Source organism: Panicum virgatum, chromosome 9N (genome assembly GCF_016808335.1).
Source record: "Panicum virgatum strain AP13 chromosome 9N, P.virgatum_v5, whole genome shotgun sequence".
NCBI lineage: Eukaryota > Viridiplantae > Streptophyta > Magnoliopsida > Poales > Poaceae > Panicum > Panicum virgatum.
In genome coordinates this window covers 77648722-77664972 of record NC_053153.1, presented here as the reverse complement: position 1 = coordinate 77664972, position 16251 = coordinate 77648722, and the positions used below count along the sequence as shown (strand labels likewise).

At 47.3% G+C, this 16251-nt stretch overlaps 1 protein-coding gene and 1 pseudogene across 1 annotated transcript; both read left to right on the top strand.

Annotated features, from left to right (window-relative positions):
* Nucleotides 1-3010: 3010 nt before the first annotated feature.
* LOC120692574 lies at nt 3011-7176 on the top strand (annotated as a pseudogene).
* A 5544-nt stretch (nt 7177-12720) lies between these two features.
* Nucleotides 12721-15509, top strand: LOC120688493 (cyclic dof factor 1-like). The gene is made up of 2 exons (XM_039970833.1): nt 12721-13138; nt 14046-15509. Exons 1-2 carry the CDS (start codon nt 13016-13018, stop codon nt 15228-15230), a joined length of 1308 nt encoding a protein of 435 aa, XP_039826767.1. The 5' UTR covers nt 12721-13015; the 3' UTR covers nt 15231-15509.
* Nucleotides 15510-16251: the final 742 nt, after the last annotated feature.

Genomic DNA, 16251 nt, shown 5'->3' with positions numbered 1-16251 from the left:
GCAACGACGAGCGAAAAGATGAAGGAAGGCAGCGCCACACTCTCTTCACATGCCATGGCACCGGCGCTCCAACGCCCTCGGTGCGGCGGCGCACGGCAGCGACGCCTGCTGTGCGTCGCCACTGCGACACCTCGGAGCCGGCGTAGCGGCGCACAGCGGAGGCGCCGCTGGGCGCTGCTGCCCCTACGTCGACTCAAGGTTTTCTCTCAAGCAACGGCCACACCTCCTCTGCGGTGGCATGGTGTCGGCTCAAGGCTTCCTCTCAACATGGAGCCTGGAGCCGACGGCCATCCCGGAGGAAGTGGACCGTGTCGTCCTGCCGTCTCCAGCTCCGGAGATCCACCTTAGCGTTGCTCGGTGCTGCTGCAGACAGGACCCCGCCGCCTCGCGCGGGGGCCCCTGGCGCTAGCACCAAGGACAAGCCGGCGAACGATCGCACTTCTCCACGCGTCGCACCGGTCCATCTGCTGCGCAAGGGCTCTGGTTTCCATCGGCAACGGCGACGGCAGGGGGAGGGGGCCTCTTCCATTCAAAGCCAAAGAATTTGTCTCATGCCATGTAAGCATGTGACAGCTCTTAGGCAAAGAGGGGTCCCCCGAGCTCCCGAGGTGATGCTGGATGATGCGGTTCAGGCACGTCCAGGACGCCTTCACCTCCGAAGAAGAACACGCTGTATAGCATGCAGCCGTAGGTTACTCCTAAGAAAGGAATGAGAGATTTTCTCCTTTGTAATAGCGTGGCGTCTACGTGTGTGTCCAGAGCGGTCAAAGTCCGACCTTGTAAACCCGACCTCTGGCCCTATCACACAAACAGGCAAAAGCGGTCCGGAGCGGTGGAGGTCCGACCTCGTAATCCCGACCTCCGATGTATACCGTGACAACCACAATAATAAAGGAGATTTTCTTTCTCAGTTTTACCTAGGCTCCACCCTGATTACATTTATTCGCTTTGGTTTAACTATTCTTTCCTCCTGACCGGAGTTTCCCCTATTGCTAACAATCCAAGTTAAGTTGCTGACTTGTGGTCAGGCGAAGACACCCCTTCTAGCTGGAAGGCAGTCCGGACCCCTAAGGACCTGCTCTGGAGAAGTGGTATTTGTATCCTGGGGTAGAGAAGCTCCGCGTGGCTTAGCCTGGTAATGTACCCTAAGTTTACGTACTTCACTACCCTGTTACAAGTACTCTAGTATCCAGGACTGCTGTCTTTAGAGGTCCCGGGCTCTCTTCTAGTATAAGGCTTGGTTTCTTTGCACCTTACTATGAGGTCCGGTAACATGCTTCATCGGATTGTCAGCAACGGTCGTTCCAAGTCCACTCCGGTGGCCCGCTCCGGCGGAGACCGCTCGCCACGGTCGCTCCAAGTCCACTCCGGTGGCCCGCTCCGGCGGAGACCGCTCGCCACGGTCGCTCCAAGTCCACTCCGGTGGCCCGCTCCGGCGGAGACCGCTCGCCACGGTCGCTCCAAGTCCACTCCGGTGGCCCGCTCCGGCGGAGACCGCTCGCCACGGTTGACAAAAGCCGGGTCCGGGAAGTGGTGCTTGCTCCCTGAGCGATCCGAAGTCTGTGTAGCCGCTTAGCTTGGTTCCGTACCCTAAGCCTACACCTTCGTCGCCCCATGGAGAGCGCTCTAGTACCTAAACCTGGCAACAGGCATACCGGCCTCAGGGGTCCGGGATGCCCGCACTCTCCAAGAGCACACCAACGCAATCAAGTTGCGTAGGAACACATCACGGTGGTGGCCCCACCCGCGGGTTCGTACCTCTCCCGAGGTGGGCCCGGGGGCCACTGTCGGTACCCCAGAACTGGGGTACCCCCTCTTGCTGTGTCTACGTAAGAGCCTTAGTAGTCATCCTTGACTACAACCAGACAGCCGGACCCCTGCGGTCCGAAGTCCTGTCCTCCCGACAATGGTCCAGACCCGTTCCACGGCCGGGGAAGGTCCGGGGAGAGACAGGCGCTCAAGCGCAAGCAGCCGGGGCTTCGGACCCCCCAAGGAGTCCGGACCCCCGCGGGGTCCCGGACCCCTCATAGGGTCCCGGACCCCCAGCATAGCAATCGGACCCCCCTCCAAGGGAAGGTTTCGACGTCCCGCCTCAGGATGGTCCGGGGCCGACACGTGTATGAGGCCCTTGGTCTCCATATTGAGGTCCACCTACCTTCACATTCATTGCGGTAGGTGGACGTCCGCATTGATATAGCAGAAGCCGAGGCGTTTGACTAGCCAGGGGACACTATTGATCGCATATTACCAAGATAGTGGGGGCACTGGCGCCGCCCACGCCGCGTCTGCCAGTCTGCCGTAACAGATGGATACGACGGCTCGGCTTCGCCCTTTATGACGCTGCATAATAGCCTCAGCAGGCCACGCCGCAAGCTACGCTACTCCAACGGGCACCTAGCTGACCGGACAAGAAAAGACCCCCCTGGGTCAGAAGAGCAGCAGTGTGCATATCGGAGGAAAGATTCGCTACCACTGTAGCCACAGTCACGTTGGGCCCACCTGTCGGGGCACCAACGTCCTATGTATCCGCTCCCCCTTGATCTATAAAAGGGGGGGCGCCGCTAGAAAACCTCAGGCTGGGCAAGAGCCAAGGCCAGCAGAGGATAAGTTCATACACAACCAAAATCAATACATCTCACAGTGGACGTAGGGTATTACGCTCCGGCGGCCCGAACCACTCTAAATCGTGTGTTCTTGAGTCCCCTTTCTCAGCATAGATCCAGCCTCATCGCCTAGTACTTCCCCGAGTACTCCCCCACTGGGAATGGTTTAATCCTCTCGCCTGATGCGTAATCTGCTGGTCAAACCACGGGCCGAGGGGTCTACTCGCAAAATCCCCCCGCGTATCAAAATGCCAGTTTTTTTCCTCGTGCTCGCGCATCCGGGGTCTAGCGCGGTGCGGGCCCATCGAGCGAGCCTACCTGGCAAGGGACAAGCCTTCCCCGTTTCAAATCAAAATGGAGTCGCCAGCTGCTGCAAGCTCCGCTCCGCCAGACCGCCACCATTTCCGATTCCGACCTCTCGGAGCCCGGAGCCGGGGGGCCGCGGCATGGAGGCGGTGTGGGGGCGGGCGCTCGCTGCCGCCGCGTCGGGGGACCGGGTCGCGGCGGCGTGGGCGGCGGTGCTGGCGCGCGCGGTGGCGCCGGCGCTGGAGGCCGCGGTGTGGGTGTGTCTGGCCATGTCGGTGATTCTCGTGCTCGAGGTCTACTACATGAGCGTCGTCAGCTTCGTCGCCGTCAAGCTGCTGCGGCGCGTCCCCGAACGGCGGTACAAGTGGGAGCCCATGCCCGTCGGGGGTACCGGAGGCGGCAAGGACGAGGAGGCAGCGGTGGCCTGCGGAGAGGCGTTCCCGCTGGTGCTCGTGCAGATCCCCATGTACAATGAGAGGGAGGCGAGGCCTTTCCAGCTGGCTTTCTCCAACGTTGCTGCTGATTCTCGTTATCGCGACCTGTTTTCTAATTCAAACATCGGAATCACCGGCTTGTGTTAGGAGGTTTCACTTTCAAATGCGACACTCAGCAGCGCATTGCTTCGATTCTTAGTAGCTCTTAATTTTCCTACTCTTGCGGGTAAATAGTACGTAGTATTAGTATAGGTTCAAGTTCAATTGCGTTTACCATTAGAGTTCTCCGAGTAAGCTGCTTTGTGTTGTTTGTTTTTCTCCTGGTGGGGAAAACTGGGGAGTGGATCTCTGATGACTCATGTTCATAGCACGCTAAATTTGTAGGTTAGTAGGAGACTTGGGGTTCTGTCTAGGGGTGGTAAAGGGCCCAAGATTTTGAACTAGAAAATCTAAAGTCCGGGTCCTAAAAGGACCGGGCTCTAATCTTATATAATTTTGAACTAAATAATTTAAGGGTCTTGTTGGGCTGTGAAGAGGCTACTAGGGCCATGCCCCATTACCACCCCTAGTTCTGTCAGATGTAAAATTCAATCAAAAATATGCTTGCTGCTAGTTGGTACATGATGTGCGGACCACATCGCTAGCGTCACAAAATGCAGAGCAGATTGTCTGAACTGTTTGCTTTTCAGCAGTGTGCCCCAGGTAAGCCCGGACAATATCTTAAGCTGCAATAACGATCAACATCTGACAGGTCACCCAATCTGTCTAATTTTTTAATCGCCCAATCTGTCTGATTGGTGGAATCCAGAACGTTAAGTAGCTATGTTTCATGCCAAAGTTTGTACTCAAGTGGTGTGCTTGGTCATTTACAACATGTGGCAATGAGCGTGTTGCGTATACCATTCTTTTGCAGGTCTACAAGCTCTCTATCGGAGCAGCATGTGCCCTCACATGGCCACCAGACCGTATCATAATCCAAGTCTTGGATGATTCCACCGATCCGTTCATTAAGGTAACCCATACTAAGCTGTTTATTTTTTATCTTTGCATGAACTTATGGAGAGTTTTTGGATCAAGATGTAGTTCTTCCGTTTATGTGATGCCCATGTCAAACAGGTAGTGCCTAGCAAGCAGCTCTCATGATAAATTAACACCGAATCAGCTTCAGAAGAACATGAGATTAAACATGTGCTGAGCGCTGCATAATCATATGGTTTTTGTTCTGTTGCATGCTAAACCGAATTGTGAGTGTTCATCTTTTTCTTGAAATGTGTGATTGTTCACCTAATTCTGTACCAAACCATTTCCCTTGCCCCTGGCATTGAGGAAATGCTGATCAACTAAAATTGGTCCATCTCTATCAGTTTTTTATTGAGCTAACAAATTTTGTATACCCAGCTGGAGAGTACAGCTTGTACTGCTTGGTGGTAGCCTTAGTGGCTTGAATTACAAGAGTGTGCGTGCCATTGTGTCATGCTATCAGAAAGTATAGCAATTTTCTAGTATGACTTTTAATAGTAAAGGCTGCTATCTGAAAAGCCAATCATCCTTTATGGAGAAACTTCACGTAGTTCAATTCAACTGCAAGACATTGCTGTTCCAATCAAGTAGGGCTTGATTGACAGGCATGGTCAAACAATTAGTAGATGCGGATCAAAATCAATTTACAAGATGACTCTACCAAATAATTTCCTGTTCCCAAGAAACTCCAGAGAGCTCCATTTTTCATTCTTTAGCTTATCTTAAGCTCCGTTTTGTTTGTGCTGAATTGAACACTTTATTTGTCTTTATCATTTTTTTTTATCAAGTGCAGGAACTTGTGGAGCTTGAATGCAAGGATTGGGCCAGCAAGAAAATCAATATAAAATATGAAATTCGAGAGAGTAGGAAAGGATACAAAGCAGGAGCCCTGATGAAGGGCATGGAACATAGCTATGCCCAGGAGTGCGATTTTGTTGCCATTTTTTAACCTGAACCTGACTTCCTTTTAAGAACTGTACCGTTTCTCATGCATAACCCGAAGATTGCTCTGGTACAAACACGTTGGGAGTTTGGTAAGCAAGCTTTTCATTTACCTTCTATACTGTGAGACAACATATAGTGCAGTTTTTTGTTATCGAACATTGAGTAGTTTGATTAGTGCTAATATTTCGACGCAATTTCCTCTGCCTACCGGCAATGTGGTTGTGTCAATAATTTGAAGTGAGAAGTGTTGTTCATTCTGATTTCAGGATGTTCCTGATGTGGCCTTTGCCGGGAAATTTTGCAGTGAACTATGATGTTTGCCTAATGACAAGGATACAAAAGATGTCGCTGGATTATCATTTCAAGGTTGAGCAGGAATCAGGCTCATCTATGCATGCTTTCTTTGGTTTCAACGGTAAGAGCCTCTGTCAGAAGCAATCATGTGAGTTTCCAACTGTATCTGACTGAAACTTTTGCAGGAACTGCTGGTGTGTGGCGGGTATCAGCTATTAGTGAAGCAGGAGGGTGGAAGGATCGCACCACTGTGGAAGACATGGACTTGGCTGTACGAGCGAGTCTCAAGGGATGGCGATTCTTGTATGTCGGTGATATAAGGGTATGTCTTTTGTGCAATTTTCCAATGGGTGATTCTTCAATATGGATATGCATATGCATCTGCATATGCATTTTATCTGTTGCAGTAAAATTTTTTGGTATAGGTTAAGAGTGAACTCCCCAGTACCTTAAAGGCCTACCGACATCAACAGCATAGGTGGACTTGTGGTGCTACCAACCTCTTCAGAAAAATGGCACCGGACATTGTTAGAAGCAAGGCAAGCATACTTTAATTGATTTGACTGATGAAAAGTTAGGGCATTGTCATATGGTATGCAAATTTACTCTGTGTGATTCAGGGCGTATCTGTATGGAAGAAATTCCATCTTCTGTATAGCTTCTTCTTTGTACGAAGGGTCATCGCTCCTATCCTGACATTCCTGTTCTACTGCATTGTGATTCCATTGTCCGTCATGGTCCCTGAAGTCAGTATCCCTGTCTGGGGAATGTTCTACATTCCCACTGCCATCACCATCATGAATGCCATCAGGAATCCCTGGTAAAGTGCCCCATCTTTCTCCAGACTCGGGAGTGGCTTTCCCTATCTGCTCGTTAATCTCGCATATTTACTGATATCATGTTATACATGCCAGGTCTATCCATATGGTGCCGATATGGATTCTGTTCGAGAACGTCATGTCCATGCATCGGATGCGCGCCGCCCTGACCGGGCTGCTGGAGACCATGTACGTTGACGAGTGGGTGGTCACCGAGAAGTTGGGCGATCATGTGAGGGAGAAGCTCGAGGTCCCTCTCCTTACACCGGTGAAGCCAACTGAGTGCGTCGAGAGGTAGCAATCCAATCACTTCATCACATAACAGGTGTCCTTTGCGTACCGTTAGAACAGTGGAAAAACGTGTGCTTGACGCTGCTTGCCTGATCTGACCTCTGCTGCAGGATTTACGTTCCTGAGGTCCTGGATGCGTTCTTCCTCCTGGTATGCGCCTCTTACGATTTTGTACTCGGAGCCGGGCGCTACTACCTGTACATCTTCCTCCAGGCTTTCGCTTTCCTCTTGCTGGGATTTGGCTTCGTTGGCACAGCTGGACCCTGTTCTTGTCCGTAGACCATTGCATAGCAGCAGCTGCATTCTTCCCCAATTGGCCTCAGCCTCACTGTAACTAGAAAAGGCAATTCTTCTTTGTGTAAATGGAACTCGACATGAAGTGAATACCAGCATTTTTTTCTGCATTTTTTACAGCCGCTGAAGGTAATTAACCCGGTGAGCGGTGAACACTGAGCAGAGACTGAATCACGGTGTTGGCTCTTGGCTGGGTGGTTTGGGATGGGCCTGTTGGGTGGTCCAGAAGCATGTTGTTATCACCATAAATTAATAGGCGAGTTGGACTTAAAACATGAATCAAAGAAGACTTATGAATCGGCTTCTTCGTGAGCATTTGTGCCATTTGGGCCATGTATTCTTAGATTTAGTTCAGATTGAGTTAGAGATAGAGTCCGATATAGACACATTAGTTTAGATTGTTTTCCAAGTCTCCGGACTATAAATATGTACCCTATGATATTTGTAAAGGAAGAACGTCATCACATTTTGTAAACAACAACTCTCGGCGCACCGCCACCCCTAATCCTAGGGTTTCATCCAAATAAGCGTCATGCTGCCTTGATCGCTTCTTGCGATCAGGGCAGCATTGTTCTTGCTTTTACCTTGATATTACTTGTACTGAAGCGTTTTTTATGGCGAGTAGTGCTAGTTATCCTGATTTTCGTAGCATGATCTTTAGTAGATTCATCGTGCTTTTATGGCTTATCATCTACGAACATCATGTCATCTCTGCGCGATCATGTTTTAATCTTATACTAATTCTTGTTGTATAGAATTAGTTGCGTAGAGATGACACCCTGCTTCTTTTCCATCTAGTAGATCCAATCTGTTATGGTTTGTTCTTATATTTAAGAATCAGCGCAATATCTGCTAGGTTAGGCCTTGCAAACGGGTTGGATGATCCGGTGATGTATTAGATGCTTTGCCCTAGTTTTAACAGGGAATTGATCTGGGAATCGGCTTTCGCTTGTTGTTAGGCCTCTATTCTGGTTAAGGTTTAGTTATTTATTACGCTCATTAGGCCCAATTACGTGTATGATGTTCCGATCTAGCAGTGAAGCTTTTACCATTGTGGATTAGATTAGCTAAATTCAATTGAAGCAATTTTACAGTTATTTGCTTTATTCATTACCATCTGGATATGCAGATCCAATCTGACACCGGGACTCGATCGGCTCTTTAAAGCCGATGCAAGAGTCGTCCCGGGGAGCCGACCACGGCTCGGACTAATGTTTACACGTGTCTGTGCTTGTAGGCAAATCGTCGCAAGCACGTTCGCACCTTCCTGATCGGGTATAGGTCAGGTGGCACGCCCTGCGTCTTAGCAAGCCGCGGCGTGTGCCAGGATTGCGGGCCGTTGACGAGGGAGCAGTGACTGCCAGCGCCCCGGCGACCTTCCGGCTCTTCGTATTGCATGTCGCTACTCGCCGGTGGGTTTTGACCGAGTAGCCGGTGGGTTTTGACAACACTTGTCTGAATGCGTCGTTGCGCTGCGACGATGGCCAGCAGCGGGGCCGCCGCCGTCGCTTTCATCGGCCACAGCCCACAGGACGGCACAAATAATGTAAGACCCATGACTCGTTCACACGAACCCTTTTTCTCCCCGGCGAGCAAGGAGAAGCAAACAAAAAGGCCGGAAGGCCGAACAAGAAACGCTCGATCTCTCACGGAAAAGGGCAGCCAAGAAGCACACAAACCTCTCGCTTTCAGGCCGCGAAAAAAATCTGGCTCGTTTCCTTGGTCGACATGTTCCTGGATTTATAAATCCCGGCAGCACCTCGCTTTTTTAGTTGAGGTCCCAGATGCCCTTGTTCTGATCGACACCTGTTCTCTTCACGACTCCCATTTCCTCTGCACTGGATTTGAATCTTTGTACAGATGCCCGCGATCCGAGTGCCGTCTCGTCGCTTTCCGTGACCGTTCTTTTCTCCCTGTACCACGAGGGCATGTTAGGGAAATTGGAGAAAAAAAGGGCCGACCAACAGGGCGTCGATGTGACAGTTTGCATCACTGACAGGTGGATCCATCTCGGAGCAATACTGTTCCTCTGTGCACGTACAAAGATATGATGCGTCTGAGTGTCCTCTGATTCGTTACACGTGTACGAGCTTATGGGAAAACTTTTCGGGTCAGGATAATCTTTTGTATTAGGACAAGTCTCATCAGCTCTGAAAATGGTATGCGTGTCTGACCACGAAGCCAACAATCATCTCACTCTGAAAAGGGTCGAGCAGAATACCGCAAACTAGGCTCTATTCGCATGCAACCGCTAATTGGATGCTAATGGATGGAAGTGCTAAATTTTAGCACTAACTCCTCCAAACAAGAGTGCTAATGAGGTGGGGCGGGCTAAAGTTAAACTAAGATTTAAAAATTTTAGCATGTTCATAAGTGCTAATATATGTTAAAATTTTACACTCAATTTTAGACTCTCCAAACAGGCCGGCTCAACTTGACAGTACCATATGCAAAATGGAATGACGGAGGAAGAAGGCTACACACAAGTTTGAAGTTTCCATTGTTTCAAGTTTTCCTTATTTGAGAAATTGAGGGTGTAATTTTGTCAATTTACTATTCCTTCCATTCCATTTCAAATTATATATCATTTTGGTATTTTTAGGTGCATAATTTTTGTTATGTACAGAGATATAGTATATATCTAGATGCAAAGTAAAAACTATACCTTTAGAAATGCAAAATGATTTATAATTTGGAACGGATGAGGTATTACGTACAGCAAATTTAACCTAACATCGATAATGTTTCCTTAATGTCAAATAACTGTAATTTCGCATGATGATATGTTTGAGTCTGCCTTTCAGGATACTAGATATACGCATTTTTGCTTAAGGTTAAGGCATAATAAGAACAAATGAAGCAAAAGTGTCTAGATATTGTAGGGTACTACCTCCTTTTAGAAAAGAATTGAGAAACCTTGAATCAGTTGTATAATCGGCAAAGACTTTATATGACTGGAGGGGGGAACCAATTAAACTACAAAGCACCCACTTCAAGGAAAGATTGAGAAAATAAATAATCTCGGTAGTTCGTGGAGATAGTGGCAATGCCACTACGTCCATTATGAACTCTTCTTTCTAAACGGGCAAATATCAAATTTATGTAAATTTTTTTTGCACAAATATCAAATAACTATGGGAATGAATCCTTAAACTAATTAAATATTGAAAAAATAAAGATTGCCACAAGATCTTCTTCATGGAAACCTGCTCGATTCCTCATGGACATGTATTTTTGTTTATCATAAAATTATATATAACTTTAACAAAATCAACCCACGTGACTGACTCCTGTTAATCCCCACTACAATGTTTCCTGATGAAGCTTCAACGCTTGGAATTTGCAAGGATAGGTCCGGCTATAACACAAGAAGTTGCCAGGTATCATGAGAAAGCATAAACCTTTTCTCAACAGCCATCTTTAACTTTTAAGTTGATGGAACTCCGTGGCTATGCCTAGTTGCAGTTCATAGGTTGGTATAGAATGAACGGCTGAGAGTCACAATATAATAGCTCATAAAGGACAGACATTAACCTACAGTTTCCTGTGATATATATGTGCCTGAAAACGGATATGTACCCTAGCCAAAGTAGCCACGAAAAGTTTGCCACATGAACAGGGACATGAGAAGACGTATATGTAGCTACCTTCATCAGGGAGCATAGCCTGGGGATGTCCTATATATATATATATATATATATATGAAACATGCATGAGATGTAACAGTTCTCCATATGTATATTTGTATCGGAACAGAAGCTACAGCAATAATAATACGGCATCTAAAACCGGCATGTGCATGCCAGCTATGCTGAAGTCTAGCCGGTGAGTAGTGACAGGCAACGCTCCTAAATAAATGAAATAATGCCCCATGCATATGCATCGTCCCTGCAAAGAGAAAAAAAAGGAAAGCAAAACATATCGATTAATTATGGGTTCAAGTCCCATACCCCCATGATGCATGCGTTAAGTTGGTGTTTTGTCATGGACTCAAACCTGAATCACAGTGCTGACCTTACAATCAAATGCATAATCGCTTTCAGAATTCAGATGCAGCCTTTTGCTTCAAACAAGGGACATCTGACACAACAGGTTTTGGGTAGATTGGCAATTAAGGAACAGAAACGCAGGTGTAAATATTGCCAACAACAACAGCATCACAATCACATTGTCCTTTCCACAGAAATGACGAAAACCACACACCGATGAACTGATTTTAGAGGGGCACAAAAAAAAACTCAAAACAAAAAAGGGAATAATATGGGAAAGGTGAAAAGGAATCAAATCGGAAAAGACGATGCAAGTGGAGACTAAAACATATCGCAACACTGTCATTTTTGCCTTTCTTTTGCCAGCCTGAATATAAATGGAACATCGCCTTCAGAAGCCAAGTGGCACATGATGAAAGATGTATGAGTTTTACCAAATGCCATGAGCTCGAACTGTTCTTTAAGAGCCCGACACTTTCCTATTGCTACCTGTAGGTGAAAACCATGCTACTTTTGTGTAAAAGCAAAACGAATCACGCCAACTCTGTGAGCACAAACAAATTCCTCATAACCAACTTCATTACAAATTTGCAGCACAACCTACACGCATCCAAGTCTGTCCCTTCTAGGGTTAGAGGGCTTAAATGTAAACTCATAGCCACAAGTACATACTTTTATCTCAAATTCAAATAGGCGTGTGAATAAGCGTCACCATCGACCCTCTTTGATTCGATTGCTAGTTTTATTTTAGGCCCTGTTTGTTTCGGTTGCGCTACTCGCGCTACAAAAAGAATCTTGCATGCATACAGTACTAAATGAATTTTATTTGCAAAACCTTTTCACATATGGGTACAACTTTGCGCGAAAAATCTAATGATGGTAATTAATCGATGGTTAGCTATAGTAATGCTACAGTAACCAACATCTAATCATGCGGTCAAAGGCCCCATTAGATTCGTCTCGCGAAGTAGCACAGCAGTTGTGGAGTTAATTTTATAAACTGTCTTTATTTAGTACCCTTAATTATTGGTCAAAATTTGTGCTACGTGTGCTACTGCCTAAAACCAAACATGGATTTAGATGGTGATCTCAAGGGGCGCCGATTTGATTCCTAATTTTAAACCGCCATCTGCTCGATGGTCACTTTAATTTTTGACAACTCAAGAACAACTCCAAGAGATCCTCTGAATAAGCTCCCATCTTGAATTTGGAGGGTGTAATAAAAAAATCACACTCCAGCAGATACTCCGTTATATTGAACTTGAAGCCTCTATTTTGGGGAGGCATCCAAGTCTTTTCTTCCACCCTCTATCTTGAGGAGTCTCTAGGGAGCCATCCCCTATCCACAGATAAAATAGGTTCCACCTTTTTAGATTAAAAGATGGTAGGATTTAGATATTATTGTTGGAGTTGAGGTTAAAAAACTAGTTCTCGAAAAAATAGAGGGAGCCCTTACACGAAAAGTAGATGGTATGATTTAAAGGCTATTGCTGAAGATGTTCTTCGTCCAAATAAATTTGAGCCTTGCTTTTTCACGTTCCATATGTACAGCACTCAACCCGGGTGGAGGTGAAAGCTAGAAGGAAAGAAGAACAAGTGTCCACGTCAGCTGTGAAGGATTTGTTTGCCAAGTCATGTGGGCTGAGAGGGACCTAGGGGCAAAAGCGAGATAGTGCCGGAGAATCAAAAAACCGCACCCCCGAGGCCACAAATCAAGCTTGTGGCTCTCGACCACCGCCCGCTCGCCTACGTGGCCCCCACCCCCCACCCCGTGCTCCTTTAAAAACTATCCATCCCCATTCCCGTCGGGGCCGAGCTCTGCAGGTCGATCCATCGATCCGGAGACAGACGAAATCTCGTTCCTACAGAGCGATCGCTCCTGCCGCGGCTGCTTGCTTCCCCCTTCCTTGCAGCTACGATGCGGTAGAAAAATATACTGCTGCAAGAAAATTCCAAGAACGCAGGCAGAGAAACGGAGTTCCCAGCTGTTCGTGAGAGTGGTGGAGTGGGAGGGCGCTGAGATGGCGGAGTGCAGAGTCGGAGGAGGCGGCGGGGATTTCTTGATTAAGCTGTTCGGAAAGACCATCCCGGTGCCGGAGGTCGCCGCCGCCGCCGCCGCCGCCGCCGTGGGCGAGGCTGACAAGGTTGGTTTCTCCGTACATCCTGATGTTCTATGTTTCGTAAGGGCGGGGAACATGGAATTGGAGGGAGAAGTAGTATGTGCTTGGACACAGTGATCTGAGCGGGGCAATCAGAATTGGGTCTTGAAGTTTGGCTGGGAATTTATCGAGTCTGGAATTGGCGAATTCGTTATTTTTCCCACGGTTTGATCATGGCAACTCATGTACAGTTGCTCCATCAAGATTACAGGGTGATGAATTCTATGTTCTTTCACTTTATTCCTTTCAGTTTCCTCTATGTTTGCCACTTTTGGTTCCCAATAGCAAGCCAATTTTCCTTCTTTCTGTACCATCCACTTCAAGAATAACAACAGCTTTCTTGCTGTTTTCGTTGAAGTTATGAGCATGGTTTTGTGACTTTTGTCAGCAGAGGAAACTTCTAGTAGCAGTTTATTCAAAGGTGGTGCAGGATTTGGCTGCATAAAAAATTGAACCACTAATCCTATTGCTATGTTGCCTCTTCTGATTGGTCCCTTTTTCCCTTGCTTCCAAAAGATTTTGCTGAAAGGCTGAAAGCATCTCATATCTTTTGCTTAAACTACTGGGCTCCAGAAGCAGCTGTATCAACCACTACTGATTGCAACACCCTTAATTTGTTTCTTAAGCTTGGATCCAGAACATTTGTGTCGCGTGATACACGTCGATTACATCATTGTGCTCTAGTACTAGAAGTTCATACTACATCAATAGCTGTTTCATTAGCTACGAGGATTAGAGGAAAAGAACTTTGTTAGTTACTGATCCAAACGGCTCAATTATCCATGGGTCGGAACTCGGAACTTCTAATTTTCAATTAAACTGAAAATTTGAACACTCTTTACAAGAACTGCAGTAACTCTAGAACTCAGCAGGACTATCTGCATGGTTTCAGGACATCCAACAAAGCGGCAGCAGCACGTCTGAACTGAAAGGACAAGAGAACACCCTTCAGGACTCTACGGGCTCGCCTCTGCAGCATGAGGTTGCAGACACTGAAGATTCATCAGCTGCCAAGAACTCGTCAGGAGACCAGCAGCAGGGCGAGACGGCCAACCAGAAGGAGAAGCTGAAAAAGCCTGACAAGATCTTGCCGTGCCCCCGGTGCAACAGCATGGACACCAAGTTCTGCTACTACAACAACTACAACATCAATCAGCCGCGCCACTTCTGCAAGAACTGCCAGAGGTACTGGACGGCCGGCGGTGCCATGCGCAACGTGCCTGTGGGTGCAGGACGGCGCAAGAGCAAGAGTGCGTCGGCCGCTTCCCACTTCCTTCAGAGGGTCAGGGCCGCGTTGCCCATCGATCCTCTTTGCACGGCAGCCAAGACTAATGGCACAGTGCTCAGCTTTGGCTCCGACATGTCCTCTTTAGACCTCTCAGAACAGATGAAGCACCTAAAGGAGAAACTTGTCCCAATAACGCGGATCAAGAGCAGCGATGACCGATCAGTTGGTTCTTGCACTGAAGGATCTGCAAAGGGAGAAGACTCGAACCAAATGAACCAAAAGGAGAAAGTTACAGCAGATAAATCTGCAAATGTTGTTCAGCATCCATGCATGAACGGGGTAACCATGTGGCCATTTAGCTGTGCACCACCACCTGCCTGTTACACATCAGGCATCGCAATTCCGTTCTACCCAGCAGCTGCTGCCTACTGGGGCTGCATAGTTCCAGGAGCTTGGAACGCCCCATGGCCGCCTCACTCCCAGTCTGAGTCTGCTTCATCGCTTAGCACTGCTTCTCCAGCATCCACAAAGTCCAATTGCCTCACGCCAGGAAAGCGCTCTAGAGACTCTGATGAGGAAGGAGACACCAAAGGAAATGGCAAGGTGTGGGTGCCGAAGACGATCCGGATAGATGACGCAGACGAGGTGGCCAGGAGTTCCATCTTGTCACTAATTGGGATCAATGGCGATAAGGTGGGCAAAGATGGCAGAGGGTGCAAGCTTTCAAGAGTTTTTGAGCAGAAGGAAGAGGCAAAGACAGCAACTCACGCAGTGATCAACAGCTTGCCATTCTTGCAAGGGAACCCAGCTGCACTCTCACGTTCACTGACCTTCCAGGAGGGATCTTGAGTATCACCTTAGCCTCAAAGATATAAAGACCAACCATTTATCATGGTACAGTTGAAATTTTGTACATTAGAGGATTGTAAACTAGGTATGGACAGTGGAGTGTATGACATAGCTCATAGCTGCAAGCGGACCTTGTAACTACAATAGATATTTGTAGATAGCTATATGGGTTGGGGAGGGATAGGGAGAGCAAGTTCCCTTATATGTGGATAAATAATATAATAATTTTGGTTACAAAACTGTCTTTCAGCAATAGCATCAGAACAATTGGCTGTTGGCTCATTTCAGTGAACAAAAGTGGTCCACTGCATTCTTGGAAATTTGATACGTTTGAGCATATATCCAGCTCATTTCCATTTTTTAAATTTCTTTTTGAATAGGAATTGGCAGGTGCTGAAGAAACAGTATCCGGGTCCTATTCTTCTTTGCTAGAAAATTGCATATAGGCCCTGAACTTGCGCAGTTGTCTCACCTATCCCTCCGAACTAGCAATTTGCATCCTTAGCCCTTTGAATTTGTGCAGTTGTCGTATCTAGCCCCTCAAACTTGCTTGGCTTTCTCACCCAGGCTCAAACTTTACTTCAATTTGGGAGTTTAGGTGGGATAACATTGCAAGTTCAAGGGTTTGAGGAATTAAGCTGCAAATCCCATGTGCTAGGTGAGACAACTGTGCAAGTTCAAGGAACAGCAAAAGAAAACTGCAGCCTAAGGGGCCAGGTGAGACAATCGAGCATGTTCAGGGGGCTTGGGTGCAATTTTCTCTCCTTTTTTTTTTAATCTTTGTCACTCTTTGTCAGTATCTTTCCTTCTCGGCTTATCCTTTGTTTCTTTATTCCTTTTATTATTTGACATAATTGGATCATGAAAGTGATGCAAAAAGTGGACTAAGGCACAGAAGAAAGTAGGAAAGCGATAGACAACTACCGAATGCCCCACTGACCTTAAATGCGAAAGAGGAATATATTATTGCCTTCACACATACTGCCAACTGTCCTGCAGAAAAATCTAGCCAATAAGAAAA